General features: G+C 53.1%; 1 protein-coding gene across 5 annotated transcripts in view; it reads left to right on the top strand.

Moving 5' to 3' along the window:
* Nucleotides 1-17,098, top strand: part of AGPAT4 (1-acylglycerol-3-phosphate O-acyltransferase 4) — a 1,411,158-nt gene that overhangs the window by 1,378,680 nt on the left and 15,380 nt on the right. For all 5 annotated transcript variants that reach the window (XM_070795610.1, XM_019967665.2, XM_070795613.1 and 2 more), the window contains 2 exons: nt 2,380-2,549; nt 14,913-15,074. In XM_070795610.1, the coding sequence (XP_070651711.1) occupies nt 2,380-2,549; nt 14,913-15,074 (332 nt within the window). The remainder of the gene's footprint in view (nt 1-2,379; nt 2,550-14,912; nt 15,075-17,098) is intronic.

Here is a 17,098-nt window from a genome sequence, read left to right as displayed (position 1 = left end):
AGGGGGGGCAGGGGGTCATCGCACCATGTCACAGGGTGCGATGAGTACCCTAGAAGGGACTGGGCAAGTGGAAGCAGGCCCGGCCTGCCCTGGACTTGGAGCAGCAGGGCCCAGAGAGGCCTTCAGGAGGTGGCGGCCGGAGGCGTCCCGGGAGCCGTCCCGCTTGACCTGGCGGCCTCTGGATGCGGCTCTGCCCTGGGATTGTCCAGCCCCCGTGAACGGTACCGGGACGGGTTGGACCCGTCCCCCTCCCTCCCCCGATGGCTCCCCCGGGCTTGCTGCCCCTGGAGGACAGCTGCCTGGGGGCTCGGCATTTTCTCAGCTCTAGGAACAGGCAGACTCTATGGTGTTCAGTAGGGGGTGTGTTCTGGTTTGTTTTCTGATGACACAGGTGGGCAGTGAAGCCTGGGTCTGCTGGGGACCCGGCACGTGCTCTGCACAGAGAGCCTGTTGTATGTGACACCCATCACTTCTCACAAAAGCCCCTGAGGCCACCCCTTCCAAGATTAGGAGGCTGGGGTGCCTCGGGGTTCACCTGTCCAAAGCCCCAGAGGGCTCGGGCTTAGAAACTAGACTGTAGTGCCTTCCAGAGAGTTCTGGCTCCAGCACCTCATTGCCGGTCTCCAGCCTCAAGGAGAGAGAGACTTCCAAGGGCAGCAAGTCCAGCCTTTTATTTGTGAGGCTTGGCTGGGCTTTGTGTGTGTGTGTGTGTGTGTGTGTGTGTGTGTGTGTGTGTGTGTCTGTGCATGCAGGGGTGCGTATGTGGGCGTGCCTGTGTACATGTGCTGGGGCAGGTGATGAGTGAGTGAGTGCCTGACATATACCTCCAAGTGGTGATAAAAAGGGGCATGTCCTTCACAGGGCTTCCCCAGTGGTTCAGTGGGTACAAGAATCCAGCTGCAATGCAGCAGACACAAGAGATGCAGGTTCAATCCCTGTGTGGGAATATCCCCTGGAGGAGGAAATATCAACCCATTCTGGTATTCTTGATGAAAAATCCCATTGAGAGTGGAGTCTGTTCATGGGGTTCTCAAGGCAAGAATACTGAAATGGTTTTCTATTCCCTTCTCCAAGGAGATCCAACCAGTCCATCATCCTAAAGGAGATCAGTCCTGGGTGTTCATTGGAAGGATTGATGCTGAAGCTGATGCTCTAATGCCTTGGCCACCTGATGGAAAGAACTGACTCATTTGAAAAGACTCTGATGCTGGGAAAGATTGCAGGCGGAAGGAGAAGGGGACAACAGAGGATGAGATGGCTGGATGGCATCACCAACTCGATGGACACGAGTTTGAGTAAACTCTGGGAGTTGGTGATGGACCGGGAGGCCTGGCGTGCTGCAGTTCATGGGGTCGCAAAAAGTTGGACAGAACTGAGCGACTGAACTGAACTGAACTGAGAGGAGCCTGGCAGGCTACGGTCCATGGGATCACAAAGAATGTGACACGACTTGGAGACTAAGCGTGCTCACAGAACCCTTTATTATAACAGTGTTCGCGTCACTATGAAAATGCTGGCAGTCAGCTGAGCGACTAAGCCATCCTTCCCAGAGGGCTCCCTCAGCCACCCACCTGCCCACCTGCTGAACACACTTAACTGTAGCATCCCAGTGCAAAGCTGCTCTTTAGCTGTACTTGGAATTGCCGAGGTTCCGCTGTTCTTCTGGACAATTTCTACCATAAAGGCTTGTCCTCAGGGCACCAGGTGGGGAGTTGGTCCCCTGATTTAGAGGTATCACTGAAGAAAAAAATGGCAAGTTGGTCTTTATTGCCCGAAAAAGGACTTTTCCGTTTTCACAAGCTCTTTTAAAAATGTTTTTATAGTTTCATTGAGGCCCACGAGGGAATGACCCTGATTCATCCTGGCCCTTCAGGTGCTGCTATTTCCCCGCAGGGCTTCATCATTCCCGGTACATTCCAGCATCGTTCACAGGAGAGAAAAATTGGGTATTTAGTGTTCTTTGGATGGATTGTATAAGTGTCCCAATTAGTCATTTCGTAGAACGTTAATAATTCTGTATCTCGCCTCCTGCTGCCCTTCAGAGCTCTGTAAACACCAGGGCATGGATTCAGGCTTTCGGATTTACTTTTCCCTAAGGTACTTAATCAAGGATTGCAAGTCATTTGCCTTCTCAAAGCTTCCTCTCCTCCCCTGGAGACTTGTGGAGTTTTCTCTTCTGTTTTTTCTTTTTTTCCTTCTCTTTCTAAACCCTGTCAAGGATTGGGATCTTGGCTGAAACCATCCTGCATTTGACCCCTCGAAGTTGCTTTCCCTTCCAGATAGGAAGGCAGAGCCTTGCTGTGCCAACCTGTCCCGGGGGTCCAGAGCTCTGGTCGCAGAGGTGCATGAAATAAAGGCCTGTCTGTCTCTCTGTTCCAGAGCTGGTGATGCTGCTGGAGTGGTGGTCGGGTACGGAGTGTGTCATCTACACGGACCCCCGCGCCTACCCCAAGTACGGGAAGGAAAACGCCATTGTCGTTCTGAACCACAAGTTTGAAATCGACTTTCTCTGCGGCTGGAGCCTGGCTGAGCGCTTTGGGGTCTTAGGGGTAAGTCAGACCCGCACACCTCTTTTGTCCAACATCATAACTGGCCCTTTACTCTCAGTCGTTCAGCGCTTGCAGCAGCATTAATAGGCTTGTTGAAATGTTAACTGACTGCTTTTCCTTCTTGCTCAGAATCAAGATGAACATCTGCTGTGAGCAAGGATCATATTTATTCATCAGTGACGGTGTGCTGGGCATTTTACCAACAATTAATTTATTTAACCCTTGTGGAAACATTTGGGAGTCAGGAACCTGCCCTTATATAAACTCTACACTTCACTACCCTGCTCCAGATCACACAACTGTTAAGTCGATTTGAATTTTATCTCGTCCACCTTCATATTCTTTTCCCTCCCTTTTATTTATTTCAATTTATTTATTTTTAATTGGGGGATAATTACAACATTATGTTGGTTTCTGCCGCACATCAGCATGAATCAGCCACGGATACACATACATCTCCTCCCTCTTGAACCTCGCTCCCCAGCCTGGTATACAGAGTGAAGTAAGTCAGAAAGAGAAAAACGGATATGGTATATTAATGCATATATATGGAATCTAGAAAGATGGTATGGATGAACCTATTGCAGGGCAGGAATAGAGACGCAGAGAACAGACTTGTGGGCACAGTGGGGGAAGGAGAGGGGGGACGAATCGAGAGAGTAGCACTGAAGCATAGACATACCATACCCGAAATCGCCAGTGGGAATTTACGGGAGACCGCAGGGAGCTCAGCCCCGGTGCCCTGCGACAGCTTCGTTTTTTTTAATCTCTGTGCTCTGCTGGCTCCCTGAGTCACAGGCAGCATTCGCCTCCGAAATGTCCACCTTCATGGGCCTGAGAAAGCTGAATGCCAATGCCAGGGCGTGTGACCTTCAGCATTCTGAATGAATACGAAATCCTGCTTTTCTCCAACTCGTTTGGCCTCTTGCCTGCCTTAGGGACTGGGCCTCTCCACTGACTCCTATCATGGTGAGCGCAGTGAGGAGTGATGGTTGAGCTCCGAGCAGGTACCAGGCCCTCGGGCTCAGGTGTCCCTACAGGAAGGGTGGCAGATACTGCCCAGGGCTGGGAGAGGCTCACAGCAGAACTTGGGGGTCCCGTGTGGCACCCAGAGCAGCCCCCGAAGACTCAGGGGGGCTGCGCACAGCGTGCTTGTTTTTGGTGGCCCATGTAGACAGAACCACAGTGCAGAGAAGGTAGGAGTCTGAAGACCATGCAGAGTGGAGCAGACCAAGAATCAGATCCCCCAGGGACGGTCTCCGTGTGTCTAGTCCCTGGTGGCCTGTGGATCCAGAGTGACTTTGGAACCTTGGGTCTTGTTGCTCTCTGCCTGTTGGAAAGACCCTTGGCTAACAGGTTCTCAGTAACCTTATTTATTTTTTAAATAAAATATATATATTTTTTTATATTTATTTTATTTCCTTAAAAAAAATATTGGGCAAAAGGAGAGAGAAGGAAATATACTTGAAAACAGGTTCCAATAATGTCTTTGGGACAAATATTGGTTGTCATGCCATTAAACTAAAGTTGTTAGCAGTTTTTCAAGAGATGGAAACAGTTGAGTCTCTGCTGCTACCTGAAGACTTGTAGAAAACTGGATTGCCTGGGGCTGAGTGTGCTGAAGGGGCTTCCAGGAATGGACAGGCCTGCTCACCAGCAGTTTTCTGTTTTCCTGTTTGTTCTGACATGATGTCTGTGCAGACCTGTGTGTGCGTGTGTGTGCACTTTGTTTTCAGGAACAAAACCAGAGATTCAAGTATCCACCTTTTTCTGCTGTGGAGGCCTCGGGCAGAACTCTTAGCTGCAGTTCTGTGGCTTTATTCTCTCTGAGAGGAGAAAAAAACCACCCTAACCCGAGCCCCATCATGAACACAGACACTCCTCCCTCACAGGAGCGGGTCTGGGGTGTCCTCGCATCCTGACTGGAACTAGAGGTACAAGCCTTCAAGCGAGGCTTCCCAGGACACCCGTTCTTCAAGCGAAGTCTGGGGGCAGCTGTTGATTTTCTCGGCTTCCCAGGCGGCTTGGGTGTGTCCACGCTTAGGATGTGAGATGTGTAATTTGAGGCAACAGCAAGCTGTTGAACTTAGAGGTGCTTTCCTGTACCTGTGGTCCCCCTGGTGGCTTTATGACCTTGGGCTTCTCCTGTGCGTATTTCGCTGGATTTGTGCTGCTTCCAATCCACATGGTATGATCACTGTTCACCATTTATTTCTTATACATAGACGGCCAGGGCCTCAGTTTGGGTAAAGAATGTGCCCCAGGATGGGAATTAGTAACTCTTGATTTCTGAGTTGCTTCTCTTTCCTCTTGGACGGTATTAAGAGGAAAAGCTGGGGAGTGGTGAGGGGTGGCTGGTGGTGGTGGGCGGTCCCCTCTGTGTCAGAAAATGACCAGGGCAACCCGGGGAGGGAACGTTTCTAGTCTTGTCTTCTCCCCCACCTCCAACTCCTTCTGAAGAGAGAAAACCCTCAGTACCTTCACAGGGTCAGGGATGGAGCAGGACTAAGGAAGCAGGAACACAGAGATGCTCAGGGAAACAGAATCAGCAGCCACAGGGAGGGGCGCCACACAGTGAAGAGGGTGGGCCCCGCGGGGTGCTTGGAGGGGAAGTTACCCATGGAGAGCGGTCCCGGGACTACAGGGGGCCCAGGATTGAGAAGAGGAGGCTTCTGTGGAGCGGTGACTATCAGCGCCCTTGAGCATTTTTCTAGCAGAGACTCTGAAATCCTGGTTTCCCCAGCAGAGTGATCGTCCAGCCCACGACATGGGGACCGCTCATCTCCAGCCCTGACTTCCTGAATGAATACCACCGCGATCGGATTGCGTTTCTCTCTTAGAAACCAAACAACTAAGGTTGCGAGCACGTTACATGAGCCTTGCCCCTCGGTCTGGAGACTGTTCAGGAGTTTTAGGAGTCCCACCCAGGGTTGGATAGGCAGGTCTCAGGACCTTGGCTGGGACGATGCAGTTTCCGTCCTCGCAGGAGCCCAGGCATCCCTGCTCTGGGGGCCAGCAGGTTGTCTGGATTCTTGCTGAGATGTTCTCTGGGGCCCTGGAGTTGGCGTCAGAAGTGGAGGCTTGGGGGGAGGCAGCAAGTGACCACGTCTTCCCGCCGCCCAGCACTGGGGAAACAGCGGGTGCTGTGGCCACCATAGCTGTCTGTACAAATGCTGATGAAGCCACGTGCTGGCAGAGGCGCTGAGGGGATGAGACAGGATGCCCGTGACCTTGTGGGGCTGGGCCCCGTGAAGGTGGAAGTCGGCAGACTGTTCTCCCGCGGGGGCAAGGACGGGGATGGGGGACGTTTTCTCTCCCAAGCAGGGAACAGTTACCATCCATTTGTGTCTCCCAGAGCAGCTGAGGTCTGCCTGGAGGGCGCGAGGCTGGAGGAGGAGCTGCCTGGCTCCTTTCCAAAGACGCCCATTCTCTCCTTCTACCCTGGAAAGGAACCAGGCAGCATCTCGTTATAGGGATGGTGCAGCGGTGCTTCTGTCTTCATTGACCTTCAGAAACACTCGCCTGATTCTTCCCTTTTTTTTAAAGTAACACATGATGTTGAGATCCTTCTGGAGTCTAAGAAGTTTGCATTTTAGAAGAGAAGGGACATAATAAGGAAGGTTCCTGATGAGGCATTTTTCATCTTCACACGTAACAGCCCAAGAGGAAGTGAGTTGAAATTGAAGTGAGTGAAATTTGAAGACATTCTTGCATGCGGCCTCAGTCGCTTCAGTCATGTCTGACTCTTTGCGACCCTTTGGACTGTAGCCCACCAGGCTTCTCTGTCCATGGGATTCTTCAGGCAAGAATACTGGAGTGAGTTGCCATTTCCTCCTCCAGGGGATCTTTCCAACCCAGGGATCAAACCCACATCTCTTGCATCTTCTGCATTGGCAGGCGGGTTCTTCACCAATAATGCCAACTGAGGAGTCCTGAAATTCTTGAGAGGAGAGTTAGTAAATGTGAAATTGGATTTGGGGAGAAAGCAATGGGATTCTTTTAAAAAAAGAGAAAAAAGGGGAGGCCTTCCAGTCTTTTATGACCTTTTCCCCCATTTGGTCATTCTAGGGTCCTGTCCCTGTGACTCTGGTTCCCTTAGAGCTGGAGGGCTGGCATGGGCCCTGGTCGTGGTCTTTAAGGGATTCGCTGACTTGTTCCTCCCTGAGTGAGTGTGGTGTGTGGACGGGCCAGGGTGTGCGATGCAAGAGTCATGACTTCTGAAGCTTCGGGTCTGTTTACTTATCTTTCTGCTGCAGTAAAAATATGCACCGGCTCCTTCACAGTGGCCCTGAAGGTTGCCTAAGATGGTGTTTGTCGGGTCTTTGAGCAGCTCCAGGGCCTGGGAAGCTCTCCGTAAAGGCAGCTGTTTGTGTCCATTTTTATCTGCTGGGGTCACTGTGGCTTGGCGGTTACCCCAGAGGCCAACTGCGATGTTGTGTTCGGGTCTTTAAAGAAGCCCTTGGGTGTTAGTCATCTACAGCAGGTGACAAGCCCCGAATGTAGTGGCTCAAAACAAACTCAAAGTGTCACGGTTTGAGTGGCCCGAGATCCCAGCTCAGCTCCGTGGGGGTCGTGGCGGGGTCCCTCCAGGGCTGGGTGGTGGTGGCATCTGAAGGCTTGCTGTGCAGGGACCCGCGTCCAGGTTCGCCCCGTTTGCGGCCAGGGTGACCCTCCCGCCTGGGTCTCTGCTCAGGCACCTCTGATCCCCAGGGGAGCAATACGAGCTGGGTGGGAGAAAACACCCGAGTGAGGGAGAAGCCACAGCCTTCTTGTAACGCAAACTTCTGCCCGATAGGGGAGTCCACGAGCCCCGCTCCCTCCAGGAAGCAGGCGGGGCTGCAAGGAGGTGCCCAGAAGTACCCAGAGACAAGGATCAGAGGGGCCATCGTGGAGGCTGCCCGCCACCCCTTTCAGCCTCCAGCCTCGCGTTTCCATCTGTCGCTGTTGTCCGCCTCTTTTGTGACCCCATGGACTGCAGCCCGCCAGGCTACTCTAACATGATCTATTACAGCTCCACCTGAAAATAGATTGAATTCCTGTCACGTGTCTACGTGCAGGAGGAGCGGAAGGAGGAAAAGGGAACTCTGTGTCCTAAGCAGCGGGCCCTCTCGAAGCTCCCCAGCGCCTTCCAGGCACGAGGATGCAGATGTCGATGAGGGCAACTGATGCGTCTTCCAGACGTTTACCCAACAAGCGGATCGCGTAGGTTTTCTGCGGAAGTCACTGTGCTGGGTAGGATGGCGGGTCAAGGATGCGTGGAAAGCTCTCAGTGACTTCAGATCATACAGAGAGGCAATGAGGTGTCACATAAGCCCACGCGATGCAGGCACTGAACTGTAATGCGGGGGATCGTGTCCACGTGGGGCGCCCTGTGCGTGTGTGATATTTGACCACTCAGCCATCTAGCGGCTTCAGGGGTTCATTCTGAGTGTCACCCCTTTGTCTGCCAGGAAACAGAGGTCCCGGGAGGAGCTGCGTCACGGTGGTACAGGTGGAATCTGAGGGGCGAGTTCGGGGGCAGCTCTGTTTACCAACCTGTGGGGAAGGACTTCAGTGTTTTAACAACTGGAAAATAACATTTCAGCAGTACCAGCACACGGACTGCTGTGCCCAGGGATGGAGAAACGTCCCAGACCGTGATGACACCGGGCCCAGGCCTTGAAGGAGGCGGGTGGTTTTAGGAGGAGATAAGAGACGGAGGTAAAGGAAGAAACAAGAGGCAGGGGATGGAGGTAGCTGGAGGGAGAGCCCGGGGAGGGTGTGGCCAGCTGCCGTGGTCCCAGGCTCTGCTGACCGACTCTTCCTGCTGTGGCCAAGGGTCCAGATCAGCATTCCTGCTGCCTGCTCAAGGTCACTGTGGGGTGATTTTGAACCTATTCAGTTCAGTTCAGTCACTCAGTCATGTCGGACTCTTTGCGACCCCATGAACCGCAGCACGCCAGGCCTCCCTGTCCATCACCAACTCCCGGAGTTCACCCAAACTCTTGTCCATTGAGTCGGTGATGCCATCCAACCATCTCATCGTCTGTTGTCCCCTTCTCCTCCTGCCCTCAATCTTTCCCAGCATCAGGGTCTTTTCTAATGAGTCAGCTCTTCACATCAGGTGGCCAAAATATTAGAGTTTCAGCTTCAGCATCAGTCTGTCCAATGAACACCCAAGACTGATCTCCTTTAGGATGGACTGGTTGGATCTCCTTGCAGTCCAAGGGACTCTCAAGAGTCTTCTCCAACACCACAGTTCAAAAGCATCAATTCTTCGGCACTCAGCTTTCTTTATAGGCCACCTTTCATAACCTATTAACCCAAGTCAGAAAAGAGATACCATAAAATCCGAGAAAATCAAGAACTGAACCCAGAATGTCAGTATTCCAGTGTAATTCTCCAGGATGCTTCTGACCACTGGCAGGAAACATGGTTCATCCTGTGCCAGATCACATGCATCTGAAAACCCACATTTCTTGGGGTTTGATTCCAAAAGGACCACTTTTCTAATCATGGATTTCTGAAAGAAGAATGTCGATGCCAATTTGTTCAGAAAGGCTACACGAACGTTACTTCCTATAAACCTCCCATCAACGATCACATTCCCCCAAATTGTAGGTTTCCTGTGTTTTATTTTTCAAACATGTAGAACTAAGCAAGAAAGGAGATGCCCTAAAAGATGAATGTGGGCCCAGGTGTCCAGAACAGACACTTCTGTTTCCATCTGCTTGCTCCAGTTCTCTGGTAAGGGTGGCAGGGCAGAGACAGAGGGGTATGCAAAACCTGCCCACGTCACTGGCAGCCTGGCCCCTACATTCACCAGCTCCAGGACCTCGGAGAGGTTATCTGACTTTTCTGAACCTCGGTGAACCCTTCCCATTTCATGCTATTTAAGAGTTTCATGAATATATGTAATATATATATATATATATATTTAAATGGCTTCCCAGGTGGCTCAGTGGTTAAGAATCTGCCTGCCAGTGTAGGAGACACAGAGATGCGGGTTTGATCCCTGGGTTGGGAAGATCCCCTGGAGGAGGAACTGGCAACCCGCTCCAGTATTCTCGCCTGGAGAATCCCATGGACAGAGAAGCTTGGTGGGCTACAGTCCGCGGGGTTGCAAAGACTCAGACATGACTGAGCACACGCACTACTACACTCCTACATGTCAACTCCCTCATCAAGCGCGTAGCACAAAGTAGGCACAGCGTTATTACTCGTGTCTTTGACCCTAGTCCGTTTCCCCTCATTGAAAGTTTCCTTATGAAAGTAGGGTAAGGTGTGGAGGACGCAGGAGAGACGGAGTGTCCTCTGAGTGGGATTTAACCCGCTCTCCTGGCCCTGGGTCCTGTGCAGCTGCAGTCTCCCATCACTGTTACGAACCACAAGGTCCCTTTGCATTTGCCTTCATCCCGGCTTCTTCATGGGCGCTTGGTTCCAGAGAGGGTAGAAGTTTCTCGATGTGGAGAAGTGTTGTTTCCCTCTCCAGGGGCTCCCCCGCGGCCATGGCTCTGTCAGCCCTGTTAGGGCGGATTCGGTTGCCCGCAGGTGGGTCTGTGGGAGACTCCTCCCCTCCTGCTCCCACCCGGTTAATCAGTTAATCCGAAGCTTTGTCCGCTTTGCTTCCAGGCACCCGCAGCTCTGGGAGGAGGCAGGGGGCCACCTTCTGCCTCTGCACGTTCTCCAGCTGGGCCAGGCTAGCTGGGGTCTGGATGACACAGATAAGGACCCCGAGAGAATCGGGGCGAGGTGAAAACCCTTCTAATCCCGGGTGCTGGGAGAATCGTTGCTATGGAAAGGAGTCCCTGGGCAGTGCCGATGCATCTTGAGCTCATGAAAAAACAGTGTTAGTCACTCAGTCCTGTCTGACTCTGTGCAACCCCATGGACTGTAGCCCGCCAGGCTCCTCTGTCCATGGGATTCTCCAGGCAAGAATACTGGAGTGGGTAGCCATTCCCTTCTCCAGGGGATCTTCCTGACCCAGGAATCGAACCCAGGTCTCCTGCACTGCAGGTGGATTCTTTACCACCTGAGCCACCTAGGAAACGCCTTTTCTTTTTTTTTTCTTGAGCTCATAACCAAGTGTATTTCTGGAAGTGGTAGTGTGCCCTTTATTTTTGAAGTATAGTCCTGAGTTAGACACTCCAAATTTTCTTTTTTATCAAACAAAATCCTCTGGCTTTTCTTTAATGAGTCAAAGTCGGATATATACTTTCTCGTACCTTCTTTCCTAAAGGCACAGAAACCTTTGCTTGGCCTGGGGGAGTCATGTCACTGGTAGAGTATCAAGTGTCCTGGAGGACTGTAAGCATATTTAAATAGTATACATTTCAAGTCTTTTGGTCATAAATGAGTTGGCTCCTGTGAATCTCCTGGCCCAGGGCCTATCGCTGAGTGCTCTACTGAGTATAATTATTGTTATTACTGCATTCCAAACCTGGCTTAAGAAATGGGTTGAGTTAAAAGGGACGTTCAGCCGCCGTGCCTGCCTGGTGGTGACAATGACAGCTACACATTATTGAACACCTGTGTGTCCTGTTCTCAGTGAGGAGCTTTCTCTGTGTGTCTCCATGTAACATTAGATCTTTACAGCCACGCTTCAGTTAAGCATGACTTTGCTCTTAATACAGCCAGGAAAGTTCAGGCCCACCAAGTGAATGTGATCCACACCAAGGCCTAGGCCTAACGATAGCATCCAGGGTTTTAAGGCTGAAAGATGGACTAATTCCGCATAAAACCGGAAATGGCTCCTCTGTTCTGTTTCTCATGAAAAATAACCAGACTGTTTTTGGTCCGGAGCCTTGTGCTCCAGAAGCAAATGGCTAAAGATGTGCTGATGTCAGCCATTTCCTAAAAAGGGCGTTGTTAGGGGACCCTGCAAAGTAGTTTTCCGATTTAGAAGCAGGAAAATCTAACAAAATTTAAAAATCACTTCTAGTCTAACTATCGAGCAATAGTTACTATTATTTTTCTCTGCTTTTACCATTTTCCAAGTAGACTATTAACTCAGCTTTGAGTCTACGTTAAAAAAAAAAAAAGTTAGACTTCATTTTCCCAGCCATTAAATATTCATAGAAAACAAATTTCATCGGCTGTAAATCAAGAGTGTTGATGAACTGAGTGTGTAATTATTCAAGCTGAATATTTTAGTCTTCATGGCCATGTGGCCTCCGTCATGACTTTTCAGCTCTGCTGGAGCATGGAAGCAGCCATGTTCCTAGCAGTAGGCAACGTGTATGTGAGAGCAGCTGTGTCCCAATAAAACTTTATTTATAAAACCAGGTGGCAGAGCAGATTTGGCCCACCGGCTACCCTTGTTTGATATGATATATCATATACAACATGATTCATAGAAGTCTTTAATTCTTAAAAATTGAGGTACGGTTAATTTCTACTAATAGGAAATTCCCCCGAGGGTATCCGTACTCAGCAGACAGCTGTGATCTACTACACAGGATCTTTCTCCAGACCTCATGGCTGCTACTCTGGAGTATATGATCCTTCTCTTGGCTGTGGCTCAGTGGTAAAGACTCTGCCTGCAGTGCAGGAGCCACAGGTTCAACCACTGGGTTGAAAGATTCCCCTGGAGGAGGGCATGGCAACCCACTCCAATATTCTTACCGGAGAATCCCATGGACAGAGAACCATGGCTGGCTGCAGTCCATGGGGTGGCAAAGAGTCAGACGCGACTGGAGCGACTAAGCGCACACACATTCTTGGCTATAGGATAGATCACGTTTGTAAGTCCTTCAAGTTGCCACAGATTATTTTTGGAAAGAGTTCAGGAACATGTGATTTTCTAAATAATCCTAACCTGCCACGAAGGTATGTTCAGTTCATTGTGAGGATGTTTTGTTTTCATCCCTAGGCTGTGCGCAGGGGCCGTGAGAACAATCGGGCTGACGGGGTGGGGGGGCTCCGGGGGGCTCCCATGGCCTGAGACCCATCCGTGGACACAAGGGCTGGGCTTTAGCTGGCCTCCACGAGGGGCGTGGTGAGCTGGAGAGAGTGTGACATGTGTGCCTGGCACCCCGTGAGCCCCCAGCCCTCTGTCAGCGAGTGCTCCCACCTGCGGGGACCTCCCTCTGGTCCTCTGGGGCAGGCCCTCAGATTCTATGGCGCGGTTCCTTCCTTTCTTCCATTTTTTGCTTGTTTTGGCTGCTCTGATTGGCATGCAGGATCTTGGTAACCCAGCCAGGGGTCGAACCCTTGTCCCTTGCATTTGGAGCTTGGAGTCCTAAACCCTGGACCGCCAGGGAATTCTTCAGGCTTGGTTCTCTTCGAGGGGATTTGCAGGTGTGGAAATTGGTGCGTGGGAAAACTGGAACCAGAGTCAAAACGTAGCGAGGCGCCACCTGAAAGGTAGTTTTGCTTTTTCTTCTCCCAAAGCGGAAATTCAGCTCCGTTCAGTCGCTCAGTCGTGTCTGACTCTTCGCAACCCCATGGACTGAAGCACGCCAGGCTTCCCTGTCCATCACCAACTCCTGGAGTTTACTCAGACTCATGTCCATTGAGTCGGTGATGCCATCCAACCATCTCATCCTGTGTCATCCTCTTCTCCTCCTGCCTTCAATCTTTCCCAGCATCAGGGTCTTTTCCAATGAGTCAGTTCTTTGCATCAGGTGACCAAAGTATTAGAGCTTCAACTTCAGCATCAGTCCTTCCATTGATTATTCGGGACTGATGTCCTTTAGAATATTTGCTATTTTTCTAAGGTCTAGGGAGCAGGTGGCTGTTTACACCTCTCTTCTGGCCCTCGTGAGTGGGTTGGGGGATTGCCTCTCTGCTGAGCTTTGCAGCTGTCACGGGAGTATTGAGGAAAAGAGAGTGAAAATCGTTTTGGAGTATTGTGGTGGAGTATCGTTCTTTATTCCAGGCCTCATAGGAGGGGCAGAACCAGACACTTGTCACAGCTAAGGCCACCACCGGTCCGTATCACTGCCTCCATCATCTCTGCCATTGGTGGATAACGGCTGTTTCTAGGAGCATCTTGGTTAATTCCAACCTTAGAGGCAAAAAAGTAGAACGCAGTCTTTCAGATCCAAAGCTGGTCTTGTGTGTCCCCTGCCCCTTCCCCCCCAACCAGATCCCTACACACATGCAGCCTTGGCGAGGCTCTGGCCAGGGCACAGGTGGAGCGCGCCCAGTACCCCTACGGATCTGAGTTCACCTCCTGGTTTCCTAGCGTCCGACCCAGAGACCCCACTGGGCTGCTGTCCTGGTCTGTAAGGAGAGTGGTGTCCCCCCACCCACAGAGCCAGCAAGGGCACTGAGGAGCAGGGAGGAGTGCGAGGCGGAGCACACCTGGGGGCGGGCACCTGCGTGAGCCGGTGAAGGATGACGCGGCACCCCGTGACCCCGGGGTTCCCGACCGCTCTGGGTGCCTCACCCCGCCCCCGGAGAGCCTGTCCTCCACACGGAGAGCCTGTCCTTCACACGGAGAGCCTGGCCACCCCCAGAGAGCCTGTTCCCCCTTAGAGAGCCTGGCCTCCCCATAGAGAGCTTCCCCTCCCCATAGAGAGCCTGTCCACCCCCCACAGAGAGCCTGTCTGCCCCCCAGAGAGCCTCCCCTCCCCATAGAGAGCCTGCCCCCAGCCCTGGAGAGCCTCCCCTCCGCATAGAGAGCCTGTCTTCCCCATAGAGAGCCTGTCCCCCCTGCTGAGAGCCTCCCCTCCGCATAGAGAGCCTGTCCCCCCCATAGAGAGCCTGTCCCCCCTGCTGAGAGCCTGTCCTCCCCATAGAGAGCCTGTCCCCCCCATAGAGAGCCTGTCCCCCACCAGAGAGCCTGTCCGCCCCCCAGAGAGCCTGTCCTCCCCATAGAGAGCCTGTCCTCCCCCAGGAGAGCCTCGCCTCCCCAGACAGAGCCTGTCCTCCCCACAGAGAGCCTGTCCTCCCACCAGAGAGCCTCCCCTCCCCATACAGAGCCTGTCCTCCCCATAGAGAGCCTGTCCGCCCCCAGGAGAGCCTGGCCGCCCCCTGGAGAGCCTCCCCTCCCCATGAGAGCCTGTCCTCCCCATAGAGAGCCTGTCCTCCCCTGGGAGAGCCTCCCCTCCCCATACAGAGCCTGTCCTCCCCATACAGAGCCTGTCCACCCACTGTAGAGCCTGTCCTCCCCACGGAGCACCTGTCCGCCCCCCAGAGAGCCTGGCCCTTGCCCCCTCACTTGTGGGGCAAGGCTGGCATGGCCTTGATCTCCAGCTGACTGGTGGGCGGTCGGCCAGGTCAGTGGCTCCTTGCCTCCATGTCTTGGCAAGACACAAGTGGTCTCTGTGGGCTGGGAGTGCACGGTCACTCTTATTTCTAGGGAGCTCCCTGGCAGCCCCAGGGGAGGGCCTCATGCCCCCTTTCATGGATGCCTGGGCTTCCCCCTCTCTGTTTCAGGGCTCCAAGGTCCTGGCTAAGAAGGAGCTGGCCTACGTCCCCATCATCGGCTGGATGTGGTACTTCACCGAGATGGTCTTCTGCACGCGCAAGTGGGAGCAGGACCGCAAGACTGTCTCCGAGAGCCTCCTGCACCTGCGGGACTACCCCGAGAAGTACTTTGTACGTGCGCGGCCCTCGGGGCGTCCGGTCACACTCGCACACGCTCCAACGATCGTCACACACACCCCCGGGGTGCCCCGGCCACACTCACACACACTCAGGGCGATCATCACACACACATTCAGGCTGTCTAGGTCACACACTCACTCGGGCGATCATCACACATACACTCAGGATGCCCAGGTCACACACACACACACACTCGGGGCAATCATCACATACACGCCTGGGGAGGCCCAGCCACACTCACACACACTCGGGTGATAGTCACACATACACTCAGGGTGCCTAGGTCACACTCACGCACACTCGGGCAATCGTCACACATATGTCTGGGGAGCCCTGGTCACACTCACACACACTCAGGGTGATCGTCACACACATATTCAGGGTGCCTAGGTCACACTCACACACACTCAGGGCGATTGTCACACACACACCTGGAGAGCCCTGGCCACACTCACACATACTCGGACGATCGTCACACACACACTCAGGGTGCCTAGATCACACTCACACACGCTCGGGGCGATCATCACACACATGCCCGGGGTGCCTAGGTCACACTCACACACACTCAGGGCGATCATCACACACACGCCTGGGGTGCCTAGGTCACACTCACACACACTCGGGGCGATCATCACAATCACGCCTGGGGAGCCCTGGTCACACACACGCCCAGGGAGCCCCAGTCACACTCACACACACTCAGGTGATCGTCACACACATGCCTGGGGTGCCCAGGTCACACTCACACATGCTCAGGGCACCCAGGTCACACACACACTCGGGGTGCCCCGAATACACTCACGCACTCTCAAGGCAGTCAGTCACACTCACATTCAGGGTGCCTGATCACATTCACACACACTTGTGGCATCCAGTCACACTCATACATACTCAGGGCAATCATTACACACACACTCAGGGTGCCCAGGTCACACACACACTCGGGGTGATCATCACACACATGCCCGGGGTGATCGTCACACACATACTCGGGGCGATCATCACATACACTCCTGGGGAGCCCTGGTCACACTCACACACGCTCGGGCAGTCGTCACACACATGCCTGGGGAGCCCCAGTCACACTCACACACACTCAGGGTGCCTATGTCACACTCACACACACTTGGGGCAGTCATCACACATACACCTGGGGAGCCTTGGTCACATTCACACACGCTCAGGCAATCGTCACACACATGCCTGGGGAGCCCTGGTCACACACACGCCCAGGGAGCCCCGGTCACACTCACACACACTCAGGGCGATCGTCACACACACGCCCGGGGTGCCTAGGTCACACTCACACACACTCAGGGCGATTGTCACACACACGCCCAGGGTGCCTAGGTCACACTCATACATGCTTGGGGCGCCCAGGTCACACACACACTCGGGGTGCCCTGAATACACTCATGCACTCTCGAGGCAATCAGTCACACTCACTCACATTCAGGGTGCCTGATCACATTCACACACACTTGGGGCATCCAGTCATACTCACACACACTTGGGGCGATCATTACACACACACTCAGGGTGCCCAGGTCACACACACACTCGGCGTGATTGTCACACACACGCTCGGGGTGCCCAGGTCACACTCACACATATTCGGGGTGCCTAGGTCATCCTCACACACACTCAGAGGCCCTGGTCACACTCATACGCACTCAGGGTGACTTGAATACACTCACGCACTCTTGGAGCAGTCACAGTCACTCACACTTGGGATGCCTGATCACATCACACATGCTCTTGCCATCCAGTCACACTCACACACACTCGAGGAGATCATCAAACACGCAATCAGGGTGCCCAGGTCACACTCACACACACTCAGGGTGCTTAGGTCACACACATACACTCGAGGTGCCCAGGTCATGTTCACACACACTTGGGGGCCCTGGTCACACTCACGCTTTTGGGGTGCCTGATCACTGTCACACTCTCGGGGAGATTAGTCACATTCACACACACTTGGGGGGCCTTGGTCACACACAGGGCGATTG

This window comes from Bos indicus, chromosome 9, assembly GCF_029378745.1.
Source record: "Bos indicus isolate NIAB-ARS_2022 breed Sahiwal x Tharparkar chromosome 9, NIAB-ARS_B.indTharparkar_mat_pri_1.0, whole genome shotgun sequence".
Taxonomy (NCBI): Eukaryota; Metazoa; Chordata; class Mammalia; order Artiodactyla; family Bovidae; genus Bos; species Bos indicus.
This window is presented reverse-complemented; position numbering and strand designations above follow the sequence as displayed.